The sequence below is a fragment of the Pipistrellus hanaki genome, assembly GCF_964339955.1.
Source record: "Pipistrellus hanaki genome assembly, chromosome: 2".
NCBI lineage: Eukaryota > Metazoa > Chordata > Mammalia > Chiroptera > Vespertilionidae > Pipistrellus > Pipistrellus hanaki.
Window position 1 is genome coordinate 193,974,188 of NC_140504.1, and position 15,707 is coordinate 193,989,894.

The 15,707-nt window shown below is 57.9% G+C and overlaps 1 protein-coding gene across 4 annotated transcripts in view; it reads left to right on the forward strand.

Annotated features, from left to right (window-relative positions):
* The window catches only part of DHRS3 (dehydrogenase/reductase 3), a 42,613-nt gene that overhangs the window by 25,315 nt on the left and 1,591 nt on the right, over positions 1-15,707 (forward strand). For all 4 annotated transcript variants that reach the window (XM_084872069.1, XM_084872071.1, XM_084872068.1 and 1 more), the window contains 4 exons: positions 8,801-8,944; positions 9,719-9,838; positions 10,122-10,360; positions 14,435-14,560. In XM_084872069.1, coding sequence (XP_084728195.1) covers positions 8,861-8,944; positions 9,719-9,838; positions 10,122-10,360; positions 14,435-14,560 — 569 coding nt within the window. In that variant the 5' untranslated portion in view covers positions 8,801-8,860. The remainder of the gene's footprint in view (positions 1-8,800; positions 8,945-9,718; positions 9,839-10,121; positions 10,361-14,434; positions 14,561-15,707) is intronic.

Consider the following 15,707-nt stretch of genomic DNA (forward strand, 5'->3'; position numbering starts at 1 on the left):
CACTGGGGGTGTGCCCGCAAGCAAGGTACATGCCCTTGACCAGAATCGAACCCGGGACCTTTCAGTCCGCAGGCCGACGCTCTATCCACTGAGCCAAACCAGTTAGGGCAAGCTTCAGTCTCTTTTTAAAAGTATATTTTTATTGATTTCAGAGGGGAAGGGAGAGGGAGGGAGAGGTAGAAACATCAGCGATGAGAGAGAATCATTGGTCAGCTGCCTCTTGCACAGCCCCACGCTGGGATGGAGCCCACAGCCTGAGCATGTGCCCTGACTGGGGATTGAATCTGTGACCTCCCCGTTCATAGGTCTACGCTCAACCGCTGAGCCATGCTGGTTGGGCCAAACCGCAGTATTTTTTTTAGCAGCAGAATCTGCAGAAATGACTGCTCCAGAAGTCTAATAAAGGTAGCATGGCTCTGGGTTACCAGGTCCCTGTCTACCCCGTCCCAGCTCTCAGCAGCCCTGTCACTAGCTTCCACCTTCCCCGGGCCGGGCCGGGCCAGGGTGTGGGCAGAAGTGGTTGGCTCAGTCAGGGGAAGGACAGGAAAGGGGGAGTGGGGGGTGAAGGAGGGTCTCTGAAGAGGTTCTGCCCAGTCAAGGCTGAGTCTAGAAGCAGAGGCCCCAGTGGGGTCATCCAGGCATCTGTCACCCCGATGACCCCGTTCTGTGAGGGACAGTGGGAACTTCTGTGAGCAAAAGGGGGGGTGTTTGTCTATCTCTGTTCCTGAGTTAATAACAACAATAATAAGCCCTAACTGGTTTGGCTCAGTGGATAGAGCGTCGGCCTGTGGACTGAAGGGTCCCAGGTTCGATTCCAGTCAAGGGCATGTACCTTGGTTGTGGGCACATCCCCAGTAGGAGGTGTGCAGGAGGCAGCTGATTGATGATTCTCTCTCATCGATGTTTCTAAGTCTCCCTCTCCCTTCCTCTCTATAAAAAAAATCAATAAAATATATAATAAAAATAATAATAGTATCTAACATTTACCCTGCCCTTTTGTCACCCTTCAGAATGGGTGCTCTGACTGACAACCATAATTCACAGCGCGGCTAAGTGGGTTTCCACGCTCCTGTGAGTCCCAAGTGGCAGATCAGAGAGCCGAGCCCAGGCTGCGGCTCCGGAGGTCTGGGCCACACTCCTCATGCTGGGATCCCCTTTCGGAAATGGACGGGGACGGGGACGAGGGGAAGCTCCATGCTTAACTCACACCCGTGACACCTCTAAGGGTGTGCGTGTTAACGTCTCCAATGACCCCCGCCCATACATGGCACCCACCGTGCACTTCCCGCCGGCACCCTGGCCTGGCCCTCCATGTCTGCACTCACTTTGTAACTTGTTCTCAGCTGGCCACGGGATAGATTTCAGAAGCACCCTCCTGCTGGAGGTGCTGGGTGGACGAAGCTGTGCACCCTCCACACTGACCTTCCACCCTCCCCCCACCCCCCCACCCCCCACCCGCCGCCTGGTTCGGGGTCTCTGGTGGGTGTTTTCTTGGCTTCTGAGAAGCCAACTCAGTGGCGCTCCAGTCCAAAACACGGCGCCCATGGGACATGAGTCGTCCCCGAGCTGCCAATTATAAACAGACGCTCCTCCTGGGACCATCTGAGACCACCCAGCTCACGCCCCTGGCGGAGCGTGTTCTGCAGCTGAGCGCTAGCCGAGACTGTCAAGTCCAGGCCCTCATACGAGCCTCTTTGGGCAAGGAAGGCGAGGCTGGGTAGGAAGGGCCTGTTCTCTGGCCAGCAGGGCTTTCTGGAGTCTGCCTGGCCTGGGCCAGATGGCAGTGGTGGCTGTGCCTGGTCCGAGCGGGCTGCTGAGGTTCCCAGCCGAGTAGGACCACCCGGAGGACCTTGTGACCTCGGTGGGCAGGGATGCTCACAAACAGGCCCAGCCCCCTGGCAGCCGTGCCCAGAGGAGGCCTGAACCAGAGTCAGGGAGGAGGGTAGGGAACGTGAATTCTGAGTCACACGCTCTGCTCATTCTGAGCCGCGTGAACTTGGGCGAGTCGTTCTATCTGTCTGAGCCTCGCCCATAAAATGGAGAGGGTGACCATCCCCACGTGGTTGTACTCAGCACAGCACCTGGATGTACTCAGCACAGCACCTGGCCCACGGCGAGTACTCCCTAGAGGTTAACCTTGGTGCAGTGTTGTAGGGAGGATGGAAGGAGCAGCCAGAGAGGCTTCAGAACTGCAGGGCATTCTATCAGGGTTCTGCAGGATGAATAGGAGTCCGCAAGTATACTTGGCATGTAAAACAAAGGCACCCAGCCCGTGCTGGACAGGAGGCAGAGCCACAGGGAACCCACAGTGGGTGAGACTCAGTCCCTGCCTTCCAGGAGCCAGGATGTAGACTCAAAAGGGCGATGTTAGCACACGGGGCCAAGCGCACGGTGTAAGGGGCGGGTGCCAGCCGGAACTCTGGAGCCCAGCATTGCCTCACCCGTGCACTCAGCAACGGGAGAGAGAGGCGGGCAATGCATGGGAGCCCGGACAGGCACCGCTGGGGGCGGGAGCAGCAGGGGCGGGGCCTGCGCTTCTGAGTTCCCCGTGTGCAAACACCTAGTTGGTGTCTGATTTGCGGGGGAAGCTTAGTTCTGCCTTCCATTCCTAAGACCATAAATAAGGGCACTTGCCCTTGAGACACTTCTGGTGCAGACAAGCAGAAGGAAGCCAACGGGGTCAGCCACCATCCCACCCGAGATAGCCCTGAGCCTACACGGCTGGTGACCTCCATTGACCTGCTGAGCTGCTGGGACTGAGGGGACCCTCATGGGTAACGCCGCGCCTTCTCCCTGAACCTGAGACCTCTGAGCATTTCCCCGTGTCGTGGCACTCATCGTTCTGATGGCTGCAGAGCAGGGCCCAGTGAGAGGCTGTGCTGTGTGTGTGCACTGGTGTGTGTGTCTGTGTGTGTGTGTGTGTGTGCGCTGTGATTTCCTCAGCTCTCTCCCCGCCAACCCCCAGAAACAATGATGAGAGCCCTCACTGAACTCAGCTTCTGCGCGCTAATCCCCACGAGACCGCCTGAAAACAGGAAATGGCTCTTCTCCCTCGGGGAGTCCGGGAGGGAAGGATGGTGAAAAAGCTCCGTTCCCAGCCCAGCTCTGCCACTCAGTTGCTGTGTGACTTCAGACAAGTTGCTCAGCCTCTCTGAGCTGCCGTTTCCTCATTATACAAGGATGTAAGATGGCAGCCTCATACTCCTCCCCGGCTGCCCCCCATTTAATACGAGTTCCCAGTTTATTCTTTATCCCGCTCACGGTCATGTGTGTTCGATGGTTCTCTCCTTCCTCCGGGTCTTCCTCCGCTGGAGCACGGGCTCCAGGGACAGGGACCGCGTCTGTTGTTCTCTGCTGACTGCTGGGCCCCGGGCACCACGCCCGGCCCCCGGCTGGCCCTCCCGCCCCTGGCTGGCCCTCCCGCCCACGGCTGGCCCTCGGCGCGGTCCTGGCACACAGATGAATATGTGGCTGTGGACGTCACATACTCAGAAGAAGGAAGGAATGAGGGATGGATGGATGGATGGATGGATGGATGGAAGGATGGGTAGATGGATGGGTGGATGAGGCGAGACAGAGCTCAGGAGGGACTGGGTGGGAATGAGCGCTGATGTGAGGACACTGGACACTTGGGAGCAGAACTCTCAAAGCTCACAATATCCCTCGGTGTCTCAGGGTTCAGGGGTGCTTCTGGGTTTGAGTCCTGCCTCCACTACCCACTGAGTGTGACTTTGGGCCTTTATTTCCTATAAAAAGTGGACAGTTACTTTGGACTGGCCTAGGTCAGGGCAGCTCTGGCCACGGTGGGAGGTTGGGGGAGCGATGAAGGGGCCAGAGGTCCTGGCCAGGCGGGCGGCTGTGGCCAGTGTGGGCCCCCCGCCCCGGGAGGCCACGGGTCTTTGTCCTCTTATGCCCTTGCCAGTCACAGGCGCAAGAGGATGGAAACTAGTGTCTGTCCAGAGGGAGGAGGCGGGAGGAGCGGAGCTGCCCTGAGCCCGTATGTGTAAGCCCAGCTCAGGCATCAATCCTGGGCGCCGACCCTCCCCAGCTGCCCCCCTTCATGGGAGTCACTTAGGAGGAGGCTGCAGGGGGTTCCATGGGCTCATAGATCTGTCCCCTCCCCAGCCTGCCTGCCCCACCTCCTCTCAGGCCCGCCTCCTGCCAGCCTGGTCCTTGCCCGCGTGTGGCGCTGGGTGGGCCTCCTCTGCCAGCTGTCCAGGGCGGGCAACAGGTGGTCTGGGCAGAGGCCACCGGGTGGGCCAGCTGAGCTGCACCAGCCAGCTTCCCGGTCCGTGACTCTGGTCCCCACGGGGGCTTAGGCGGCGGACTGCGGGAGGGAAACCCCAGGGCTTGCCGGCTCTTGGTTCTCAGCCTTCCTAATGCCACGACCCTTTAGTACAGCTCCCCGTGGTGACCCCCAACCATACAATTATATTCGTTGCTACCTCATAACTGTAATGTAAATGTCTGTGTTTTCCGATGGTCTTAGGCGACCCTGCTAGTAGTTCTCAACGTGTCATGACCCCCAGGCTGAGAACCGCTGCTGGAGAGCCCAAGACCATCAGAAAACACAGATGTTTACATTACCATTCATAACAGTACAGTTATGAAGTAGCAACAAAAATAATTGTATGGTTGGGGGTCACCACAACACGGGGAGCTAGCTGTGTTAAAGGGCCGCGGCATCAGGAAGGTGGAGAACCTCTGGTCTAACTCTGTGTTGAGAGTTCTGAGCCCCTACACTAGGGGTCCTCAAACTTTTTAAAGTGGGGGCCAGATCACGGTCCCTCAGAGAGCTGGAGGGCCGGACTATATGAACTACTAATTCCTACTGTAACACCTTGGCTGCGCTCACTGCCCAAAAAACCTGGCGGGCAGGATCAGACTCCCCTGGGGGCTGTATGTGGCCCTCGGGCCGTAGTTTGAAGACCCCTGCCCTACACGGTGTCTAGCACGCTAAGCGCCCAGCCTTTCTTTGTCTCCGGGCGGAGAGTGCAGTGTCCATGACGGTGTTTGCTGGGGAACATCAGGTGGTCTCAGGCTTAGGGAGGCCCTTTAACCAGCCGTTGCCAACCGGTGGTCTGTGCAGTCTGAAAGGCTGGCAGCTGCTGTTTGACCACCTCCCACCCCATCCCACCTGTGACCCTGAACTTCCACTCATCCGCTCAGCCAGCAGCACGGGCCGTGCTGGGCGCTGGGCTGTGACAGTGGACAGGCCAGAACCCGGGCTCCCGCCCTGCGGGGTTGGGTGGGAGGGCAGAAGGCAGGGCTGTCACAAAGCCCTGGGGCCCTGGGGCACCGAGCTCAGACCTGAGGAGGCCAGGCCCTGCCGCCAGGGCCTCCTCATCGGAGCCTCGGAGGGAATGGCCACACCTCGGGGCCCAGCGGGCTGCATCCTCCACCCATGGGAGCGCCACGCAGCCTTCCCTTCTCTTCCTGGCTCCGTCTCCAGCTGGTCTTTCCAGCCACGTACACAGGGCTGGCTCCCAGGGCTCTGACTGCCAGCTTCCTGGGCAGACAGACCACTGGGGCATCAGACCTCTGCTCTCCTTGCCGTGCCTGAGAACGTGGGGTCCAGGAAGAGTTCCTCTGGCCCAGCAGCTCCAGGCCCTCGCACCCCTTTTGCAGGAATGCCAGGTTTGTGCTGAGAAGACCAGGGTCCCAGAATGAAGGGCACCCATCTGGGATGCTGCTCTGGACCCTCGGAGGTGACCACTGTGCTCCCAGGCATCTGGACCCCCTGCACCTCCCAACAAGTCCCCCTTCCCCCCAACTTTAAGCTTCCTCTCTCTGTCCCCAGAAATCTCTGAGGCACCTCTCATGGCCTCACCAGACCCTAGGGAACCACGCAAGCCCCAGGGTCCTGTTTCTCTTAGGAGCTGGAGGTGGGATGGGGTTAGGTGGGGACCAGAGCAGGAGAAAGGGGGCCAAGGGTTACCTAAAGCTCACTCGGACATACTCAGAAGATGGATAGATATGGATGGGTGGGTGGGTAGATGGATGGATGGGTGGATATGAATTGATGGTTGGAGGGGGTCGGTAGAAGGAAGGAATGAGGGATGGATGGATGGATGGATGGGTGGATGGGAGGATGGAGGTTGGGGTGGGTAGAAGGAAGGAATGAGGGATGGATGGATGGATGGGTAGATGGATGGATGGATATGAATTGATGGATGGGTGGATGGGTGGATGGATAGATGGATAGGTGGATGGATGGGTGGATGGAGGTTGGGGTAGGTAGAAGGAAGGAGTGAGGGGATGGATGATGGTGGACAGCTGGAGTGACAAGAAGGATGGAAGGAAGCTTGGGTGATGGTGGCTACAGGCCAGGTGGCTTGGGGAGTGGAGCATGCGTACCCCGAATTACCTTCCGGAAGAGAAGTGTGGTCTAATCTGCTCCATGCAGTGACTCCCCAGTTGTCCTGGGAGCACAGGCTAGTTCTGTTCTTAGGTCAGCAGACAAGGAGTGTCCCCTGGACCTGCCTCCGTGCAATCCGTTCGCTCTGATGCACCTCTGGGCCACAGAGCCACCGATGGAGCCCCCGCCCAGCCCTTCCTGGTGTCAGGAAAAATGTATTTCTTTAAAATAAATAAAGTGGCCGGACACCGGGGGCTTTGGAACAGGGCTTTCCCAGAGGTGTGTAAGCGGTTGAGAACCCACTTTTTTATTTTATTTATTTTATTTCTAAAACTAGTCCAGACGTTTTAAAAACTCAATAAAAAATAAGTAAAATCCATTCTATAAAAAATAAATAAAATCTACACTTATTTGTGCCCCTTCCCCCTGAAGGGAAAGTTCTGAGATTTCAAGGTGAACCGTGGATGAAGTGTAACTCCCGACGGCTGGTGGTCGGTGGGACTTCGCTGTCCTGTGTTTCAAAGTGCAGAATCCTGGGGCCTCGGTCCGACCTGTCGGCACTCCGTCTGTGTCCCCCTCGACAATGTGTGCCTCCCAATGTCTGTCCCCGTCCTTCCATTGCTGGTGGAGAGAGACAATGTGGATTCGGACATGGAATGTGTTCTTTGTGCTGGTTTCACACGTTGGGCTTTATTCTGAAGGGGGCATTTCATCGATAATTTTAAGAAGCAAGAGAAGAAACACATAGAAACCATCAGCTGAATCTCCAGGGGCCTTCACCTCTTCCTCTCTCCGACGGTCTCCAGCCCCCGCCTGCCCTCCCTCTGCGCTGAGCTGAGTCTTCCTTGGGGTCCAGTCCGGTCTCCCCCTCCCCCTCCCCCCCGCCCTTGACCCTTTTTGCCAGCAGGGGCCTGCCTCTCTGGGCCCAAGGGCAGGCCGTGAGGTGTGTCCTTCTCGCTTAGGTCAAGGTTGAGAGACAGCCAGGCTTCTCTGCTGAGCCTTTATGGCCGCTGTTCCTCGGTTTGTCCAACCCCTTTAAGAATCCATCTTCTGGCTGAAACCGGTTTGGCTCAGTGGATAGAGCATTGGCCTGTGGACTGAAAGGTCCCAGGTTCAATTCCGGTCAAGGGCATGTACCTTGGTTGTGGGCACATCTTCAGTAGAGGGTGTGCAGGAGGCAGCTGGTCGATGATTCTCTCTCATCGATGTTTCTAACTCTCTATCCCTCTCTCCTCCTCTCTGTAAAAAATCAATAAAATATATTTTTTTAAAAAAAGGAATCCATCTTCTGGTTCTGCCAGGGTCCCCTCCGGGCGTGATGAGCCCCGAGTTTATGAACTGGGGGGAGGGGGGGCGTTTCCTTCTCAGCGGGAGCCTGGCCGCCTCTGCGCCTGGCCCTCCTTCCGAGTGTGACCAAGTGTGACCGCACCAGGTGGAGACCGCTCAGCACAGGCGCCTGGCGGCCGGAACCTCCCGGCGCGATCTAACCGCCGTGTCCATAAACCTGGCTCCAGCCCGCGCTGCTGAGAAGGCCAGCTTGTTCCCTGCTGAGAACATTCTGGAACGTTCTGCAGAAAGAGCTCAGTGATTGCTCCGCCGTCGCTGTGTGGGATGCCTGGAACGGGGCAGGCAGGAGGGGGCCGCTGGAAGGAATGGCTCAGTCTCGTAAATGTCACGTCAAGGACTGAGGTCAGACATGGGCTCAGAACCTCCTGGCTCGCTGCGGCTTAGGCTGAGGCCTTTATTTTTATGTGTTTTTTTTTTTCCTTTTCAGAATGTGGTTGTTTTTTATTTTATTTTTTATTTTTATTTTTAAATATATTTTACTGATTTTTTTACAGAGAGGAAGAGAGAGGGATAGAGAGCTAGAAACATCGATGAGAGAGAATCATCGATCAGCTGCCTCTTGCACACCCCCTTCTGGGGATGTGCCCGCAAGCAAGGTATACATGCCCTTGACCGGAATCGAACCCGGGACCTTTCAGTCAACAGGCCGATGCTCTATCCACTGAGCCAAACCAGTTTCGGCAGAAGGTGGTTGTTTAAAAAAAAATTTTTTTTTTTTTTTTTTTTTTATTTCAGAAAGGAAGGGAGAGGGAGAGAGAGAGAGAAACATCAATGATGAGAGGATCATGGATCGGCTGCCTCCTGCAGGCTCCGCACTGGAGATGGAGCCCGCAGCCTGGGCAGGTGCCCTGACCGGGAATCGAGCCGTGACCTCCTGGTTCGTAGGTTGGTGCTTACCACTGAGCCACACCGGCTGGGCTGCATCCCTTTTTAAAAAGTCATCTTGTTAATTTGCTTTGCATGCTCTCTTTGGATGGAGTCGGGAAGGCCAGCCTCTGGGCAGACTCTGTGAATACGGAAGGTCTGGGGGCAGGCCTTGCACTGCGGCGGCTTGCTCAGCAACCCCCAGCTCAGCGCCTTATCTTCTCCCTCCAGATCGTCCTCTGGGGCCGCACCGAGAAGTGCCTGAAGGAGACCACGGAGGAGATCCGGCAGATGGGCACTGAGTGCCACTACTTCATCTGTGACGTGGGCAACCGGGAGGAGGTGTACCAGACGGCCAAGGCCGTGCGGGAGAAGGTGAGCAGCCTGCGGGGATGGGTGGGTGGGGGGGACGGTCAACTCTCCGTGAAGCTGGCCCGAGAGTGCATGCACATGTGTGTGCATGCATGTATGTGTGCATGTGTGTGCTGCAGGGGCAGGGACGAGGGAGGGGTATGGGTTGGTGAATGACAAGAGTAATCATCTCTTGTCCCCTTTGGAATTTAGACCAAATGCCCCGTTGCCCTCTGGGAAAAGGCTTCTCCTGACTCCGGCCGTCTATTTTGGCGGCTGTGAGTGGGTCAGGGAGCTCCCAGAGAGCAGAGACCACCTGGTAAGCATCTGGCACACGGTGAATGCTCATATTTATGTAACAACCAGAGGCCCGATGCATGAAAATTCGTGCAGGAGTAGGCCTTCCTTCCACAGCTGCTGACACCAGCTTCCCTCTGGCTCCCGGGACCCGGGTTTCCATCCTCCAACCGCCAGTAGGCACCTGGGACCCAGCTGGCTTCCCTCCGGCCCTGGCATCGTCCGGAAGGACATCCGGAATGATGTCCGGTCTAATTAGCATATCACCCTTTTACTATTATAGATAACCTCATTTGTGGTGAATGCGCTCTGTGCCAGGTATAGGATGCGCCATAAATTATTTCTAACCCTCAGAACATCTCTGGTATGGCCATGAGCTCCATCTGACACATCAAGGCCGGTGCTCAGCATGGCGACGTGGCTGCCCAGGTCCCAGGGCCGGGGGGCGGGGGCCGGGCACCGGGGCTGCCCTGACAGAGCTGCGGCCCCTCCCGCCGGCAGGTGGGTGACATCACCATCCTGGTGAACAACGCGGCCGTGGTCCACGGGAAGAGCCTGATGGACAGCGACGACGACGCCCTCCTCAAATCCCAGCACATCAACACACTGGGCCAGTTCTGGGTGAGGCTCCGGGCACAGACCGGCCTGGGCCAGGCAGGGACCAGGGCCTTCCCTCCAGGGGCCTGGTGGCCGTAGGGCAGGAGGGGGGACTCACCGGGGCTTGGGCTCAGGCCCAGGGGGATGGATACCCAAGGACAAGGTGCTGGACAGGAGGAACGAGGGCCCGGGAGGCGGCTCCCGGCTCTGTGGCTGCAGGGCAGGGTGGTCTGTTCCCCCTGAGAGAGGGGGGAGGGGCTTTGGGAGGTACATCTGCTCCACACTGACCCTCCCTGCCCCTTCTCAGACCACCAAGGCCTTCCTGCCGCGCATGCTGGAGCTGCAGAACGGCCACATCGTGTGCCTCAACTCGGTGCTGGCGCTGTCCGCCATCCCCGGCGCCATCGACTACTGCACGTCCAAGGCCTCGGCCTTCGCCTTCATGGAGAGTCTGACGCTGGGGCTGCTGGACTGCCCGGGCGTCAGCGCCACCACCGTGCTGCCCTTCCACACCAGCACCGAGATGTTCCAGGGCATGAGGGTCAGGTCAGTGAGCAGAGGACTCTCTCCCTCTCCTCCCGCTCCCCGGCCAGGTCCCCTGCAGGTTGGACCCGGCAGGAGGCTATGCACAGATCTAAAAAGCACCAGAGCCCGTTCCCTCTGTGAGACGGGGGGCCTGCGGGGGTGCAGGGTCCTGCTTTTCACGCTGGGAGCCCTTTCAAGTCCCGCTGCGTGCAGTGGAGTATCCCCCACCGTGAGAGGGCAGCGCGGACACGGAGGCCCGCAGCGGGAGGGAGAAGCATCACGTTGAGCAGAAGAAGTCAGAGGCAAAGAGCGCGCTCCGTGCGGTTCCGTCTGCATGGCGTCCCGGAGCGGGCAGAACTGGGGCCGCCCCTGAAGTGGGGAGAACCTGCCGGGGAGCACGAGAGAACCTTCTAGCCCCGTGGTTGGCAAACCGCGGCTCTCCAGAGCCACATGCAGCTCTTTGGCCCCTTGAGTGTGGCTCTTCCACAGAACACCACGGCCTGGGCGAGTCTATGTTGAAGAAGTGGCATTAGAAGAAGTTTAAGTTTAAAAATCTGGGCTCTCCAAAGGAATTTCAATCGTTGTCCTGTTGATATTTGGCTCTGCTGACCAATGAGTTTGCCGACCACTGGTCTAGCCGTTCAGGAACGGTCTTTCTTCTCGATCTGGGCGGCGGTCGCAGAGGTAAACGGTAACCCCATTGCACACTCAGGTTGGGTGCCTCTCCTCTGTGCCCATCAGAGGCGTCCGCTGGCGTGGGTGCCCCGGGGGAGTCGCTCGCCCCCACTCTGCGATGGTAACTGAGCTTGGTTTTGGGGATCAGGAATCAAAGCGCCGGGTTCTGAATCACGCCTCGGCTGATGGGCGGCTGTGACGTCCTGAGCCAGGTCTGTCACCTCTCTGAGCCTCGGCTTCACTCTGCTTCATCTGTAAAACCGTGGGAACGTATTTCCTCCGAGGGATTATTAGGAGAATTAAAACGCGCTCCGGGCTCAGGGACGAACCACAGCTCTTTCTTGTTCTTAATCCTCACCTGGGGGTATTTTCCCCTTTGCTTTATAGAGAGAGAGTAGAAGGGAGAGGAACTTAATGTGAGAGGGAGTCATCGATTGGTTGCCGCCCTCAGGTGCCCCATTGTGGGGCTGGGGATCAAATCTGCAACTGAGCCGAAACCGGTTTGGCTCGGTGGATAGAGCGTCGGCCTGCGGACTGAAAGGTCCCAGGTTGGATTCTGGTCAAGGGCATGTACCTGGGTTGCGGGCACATCCCCAGGAGGGGGGTGTGCAGGAGGCAGTTGGTTGATGTTTCTCTCTCATCGATGTTTCTAGCTCTCTATCCCTCTCCCTTCCTCTCTGTAGGAAGTCAATAAAAAATATATATATATTTTTAAAAAATCTGTAACTGCGGTACATTCCCTTGACCGGGAATGGAACTCATGACCCTTCAATGCCTGAGGTGATGCTCTAACCACTGAGCCCACCTGCCCGCCATGAGGTCTTGGTTTGGTTCCTTTTACCTGGGCATACAGGAAGTGCTCCGGATGTGCACACTGGGTGAACCTCGCCCTCCGCCCTCCGTCTAGCTCACCCTCGCGCAGCTTCCTCTCCGCCACCATGAGAAGGAAACTCAAGGTTTTCCCAAGTCATTTTCCCACAGTGGCTCCGAGTGTGGGTCCCCACTGCCTGGGACCAGACCCCAGCTCCGTGCTGCCTTGGGCGAGGCCCCCGCCGTCTGTGCCTCGTCTCCTGTCTACAGGCAGGGGTGGGTGAGTGCGCCGCTTCCTGGGTCCCAGGCTCCTGGGTGTGGACACCAGCCTGCCTGCCTGGCAGGGGTGAGCTCTGGCTGCAGGCCGGGTCCTTGGCAGGCAGGGAAGGCCCGAGGCCTGGGAGAAGAGCAGGAAAGGGGGACTGGTCAGCACCAAGCGCCCATTTCCTGAAGAAAGAAAAACGGAGGAGAGCATTGGCGACCTCCCCAGCCAGGCCTAGCAGCTCCCCAGGCTGGAGGGTGGGAGGCGGGTGTTAGGACACAATCAATGGGTTTCCCAGCAGCAGTGCCCTCTGGGGGCCGCGGAGGGGGGATTGGGGGAGATGCTTGCTATTTTTTTTTTTTTTTTTAATAATTTCATTGATTTTTTTTTTTTTTTTTACAGAGAGGAAGGGAGAGAGCTAGAGTATTAGAAACATCGATGAGAGAGAAACATGGATCAGCTGCCTCCTGTACACGCCCCACTGGGGATGTGCCTGCAACCAATGTCCATGCCCTTGACCGGAATCGAACCTGGGACCCTTCAGTCCGCAAGCCAACACTCTATCCACTGAGCCAAACCAGCCAGGGCGCTTGCTATTTGTTAATTGCCATTGATTGATCTTCTGTGTTCCAGCCACAGCAGACGCTTTAGAAACACTGCCCCCAATTAGCCCTCATCCCCCTGCCCCCCACCAGCCAGCTCTCTCCCCATTTCACAGACAGTGAACTGAGGCTCAGGGAAGCAAGCTCACTGCCCGAGGTCACGCAGGTAGAAATCGGCTGAGCAAGCTTTTTGCAGAGTGGGTGCTGCCTCCGTGAGCGTGGACAGCCCTGCTGGTTCTCTATACCCCTCCCACCCCCACGGGGAGAGAGGAGCCGGTTCCTCCCACAGAGGCGAACTGAGGGGCCCTCCGGTCTGCCCGCAGGGGCCTTGCCTGGGAGGGCCCCCCCTCCCTGGACCACCGGGCTGAGTCTCTCCCCTGTCTGCCCTCCCCACCGGGAGCAGGACTGGCCCCGGTGGGAACGGAAAGCCCCAGTGTCTGTGGGGCTCCAGCACCAGCGAGCTGCCTCCACGCCGTCACCCCTGCAGGCCCCTGCAGGCTGGTGTTGCCGATGGCAGCGTGTGGGATCTGAGTGGGACACTGAGGAAGCCCAGGGCAGCAGGGAGGTGGGTGGGGAGGTGAGATCCCTGGACTCTCAGAGGCCAACCAGTCGCATGGGGGGCCCGGGAGTCGCCCTTGGCTCAGGGTGACATCAGACCAGGCGACTCATCCGCCTTAATCCTCCTGGTGCCAGAGCAACTCCCCAGCCCTTTGTGGGATTGAGGTCAGAGCCGGAGGCATGGGCGCTGTGCCTCCGGGCAGGGAGTGAGGGCGGGGGCGGGGCCTCACCCCCCACCCACTCCCCAGAGCCTCAGTTTCCCTCTCTGTGAATTGGGGGCAGTGATTCCCGGCGAGCGTTAGACCAGGCCTGGCACTCGGGGTCGTCATCAGTCTTTGGGTCTCAGGCCGGAAGCCTGTGCCTGAGCATAAGCCCTGATGTTTGCTTATTCAGTCGTGTGTTCGCCCCTCTGTGAAGGTTTCAGTGTGTCCGTGTGTGAGCGACCCAGCAGGCCGGCAGAGGCCATTCTCCACCGGGTCCCTGCCTCCGGGCAGGGCCAGCGGGACACCTCTGGGGAGGAGCAAGTCGCTTATCCATCCAACCACTCAGCACGCGTTTACTGAGCACCTGCTATGTGCGGACACAGCACACGGGGGACACAACAGGGAGCGAGACCCAGCAGACCTCTGCCCTCGGGGAGCGCACAGTCTGGTGGGGAGACAGGCCGTTAATAAGGAAACAAGCCAGCAGCCAGGCCACTGCAGGCGTGGGGAATGCGGTGTGTGTGTGTGTGTGTGTGTGTGTGTGTTGGTGCCGAGATCAGAGGCCACTCCGAGTGGAACAGCCCAGACGCCTCCCTGATGGGACAGCTGGTGAAGACCCTGGAACAGGAAAGAACTTCAGTGACAGGAACCAAAGACTGGCTGGAAGCCGGAGCAGAGTGGGGAGGGGGGGCCGGGTGGCAGGCAGCCGCCCACCGGGAGTGAGCAGGGCTCTAGAGAACGGGAGCCCAGGAGAGGGGTGGGGGTGTTCTGGGGGCTGGGCTGCGAGTCCTCGATTCTCAAAAGGAGACTCAGTGGGCAGAGGGAGGGAATCGGGATCTTCTGAGACTGGGGAGGGGAGAGAGGGTCCCAGCCGTTCTTCTCAAGGAGATGGCGAAGGGATGACCCAGACCTGTCCGCCGCGGGCACTGTGCACAGCAGCACCCGCTTCCCTGGGCAAACCCGCTGTGTCTCTCCCTGCAACCAGGTTCCCCAACCTCTTCCCGCCCCTGAAGCCGGAGACGGTGGCCCGGAGGACGGTGGAGGCTGTGCAGCTCAACCAGGCGCTCCTGCTGCTCCCGTGGACGATGCACGCCCTCATCATCTTGAAAAGGTACGAGGCCGGGGAGCGGCACGGGGCCAGGCTCCTGCCAACCTCCCATGGCCCCGTGGGGAAGAGGCCTCCGGCAGGAGAAATAACACGGGATCGACTAGTCATGTCTGCTGTGGGCGTGGAGATGAGCAGTGAGGGCTTGTGTGCCAAGGATGTCCTGTCCTGAATTTGGGGCCACGGTTCTCACACTTGCTGGTCCAAGGACCCCTTTACAACCTTAAAAAGTGTGTGTTTTTTTAAAAATATATTTTTATTGATTTCAGAGAGGAAGAGAAAAATAGAAACATCAGTGATGAGAGGGAATTAATGATTGGCTGCCTCCTGCCTGTTGGACCGAGCCCGAAACCCAGGCATGTGCCCTTGACAGGAATCAATCTGGGACCTTTCGGTCTGTAGACCGATGCTCTGTCCACTGAACCAAACCAGCCAGGGCTACCACCTTAAAAGTGATTGAGGCGCCCAAAGAGCTTCAGCTTATGTGAGCTGTATTATTATTGCTTACTGTCTTAGAAATGAAAACTGGAAATATTCATTCATTCAATTCTGTGTTAACATAAATGATTTCTTATGAAAAGTAAATACATTTTCAAAAGAAAAAAAAAAAAAGAACGTAGTGAGGAGAATGGCATTGTTTTCCTTTCCTGCAAAGCTCTTTATTGTCTAACGTAATTGAAGACAACCGGATTCTTCTCTCTGCCTCTGATTTTAATCTGTTGTGAGAGGGTGCGTGAGAAGGCAGATACCACCTTAGTCTGGTTGTAAAAGTAGCTTGCCCTCGCAGACCACCAGAGAGGTCTCAGGTACCCCCAAGGGTTCCTGGGCCACACTTTGAGAACCACTATTCTAGCGCCTACTCGTTGGGCGCAGCCTTCAGGAAGCTTAGTCTCATGGGGAAGGCAGAGCTTCGGGGGCTGCAGGGTCCACAGGTGTCACAGAGCTGGTCAGGTGGGTTTCCCGGGGCAGACCACCTGGGAGGGGGGCTGATGGGAGGAGATGGTCCGCCTCCAGGATATGCTCAGAACCTTCCAGACCTTGGGCAGCAAACCCTTCCCACGGAGCCCCAACCTGCAGGGGCCATTCCGTGCCACCCACGCAGGTTTCATGGCAACGGACTCCTGGCTCCTCTGGGCCCCGCGCCACCTCTGCC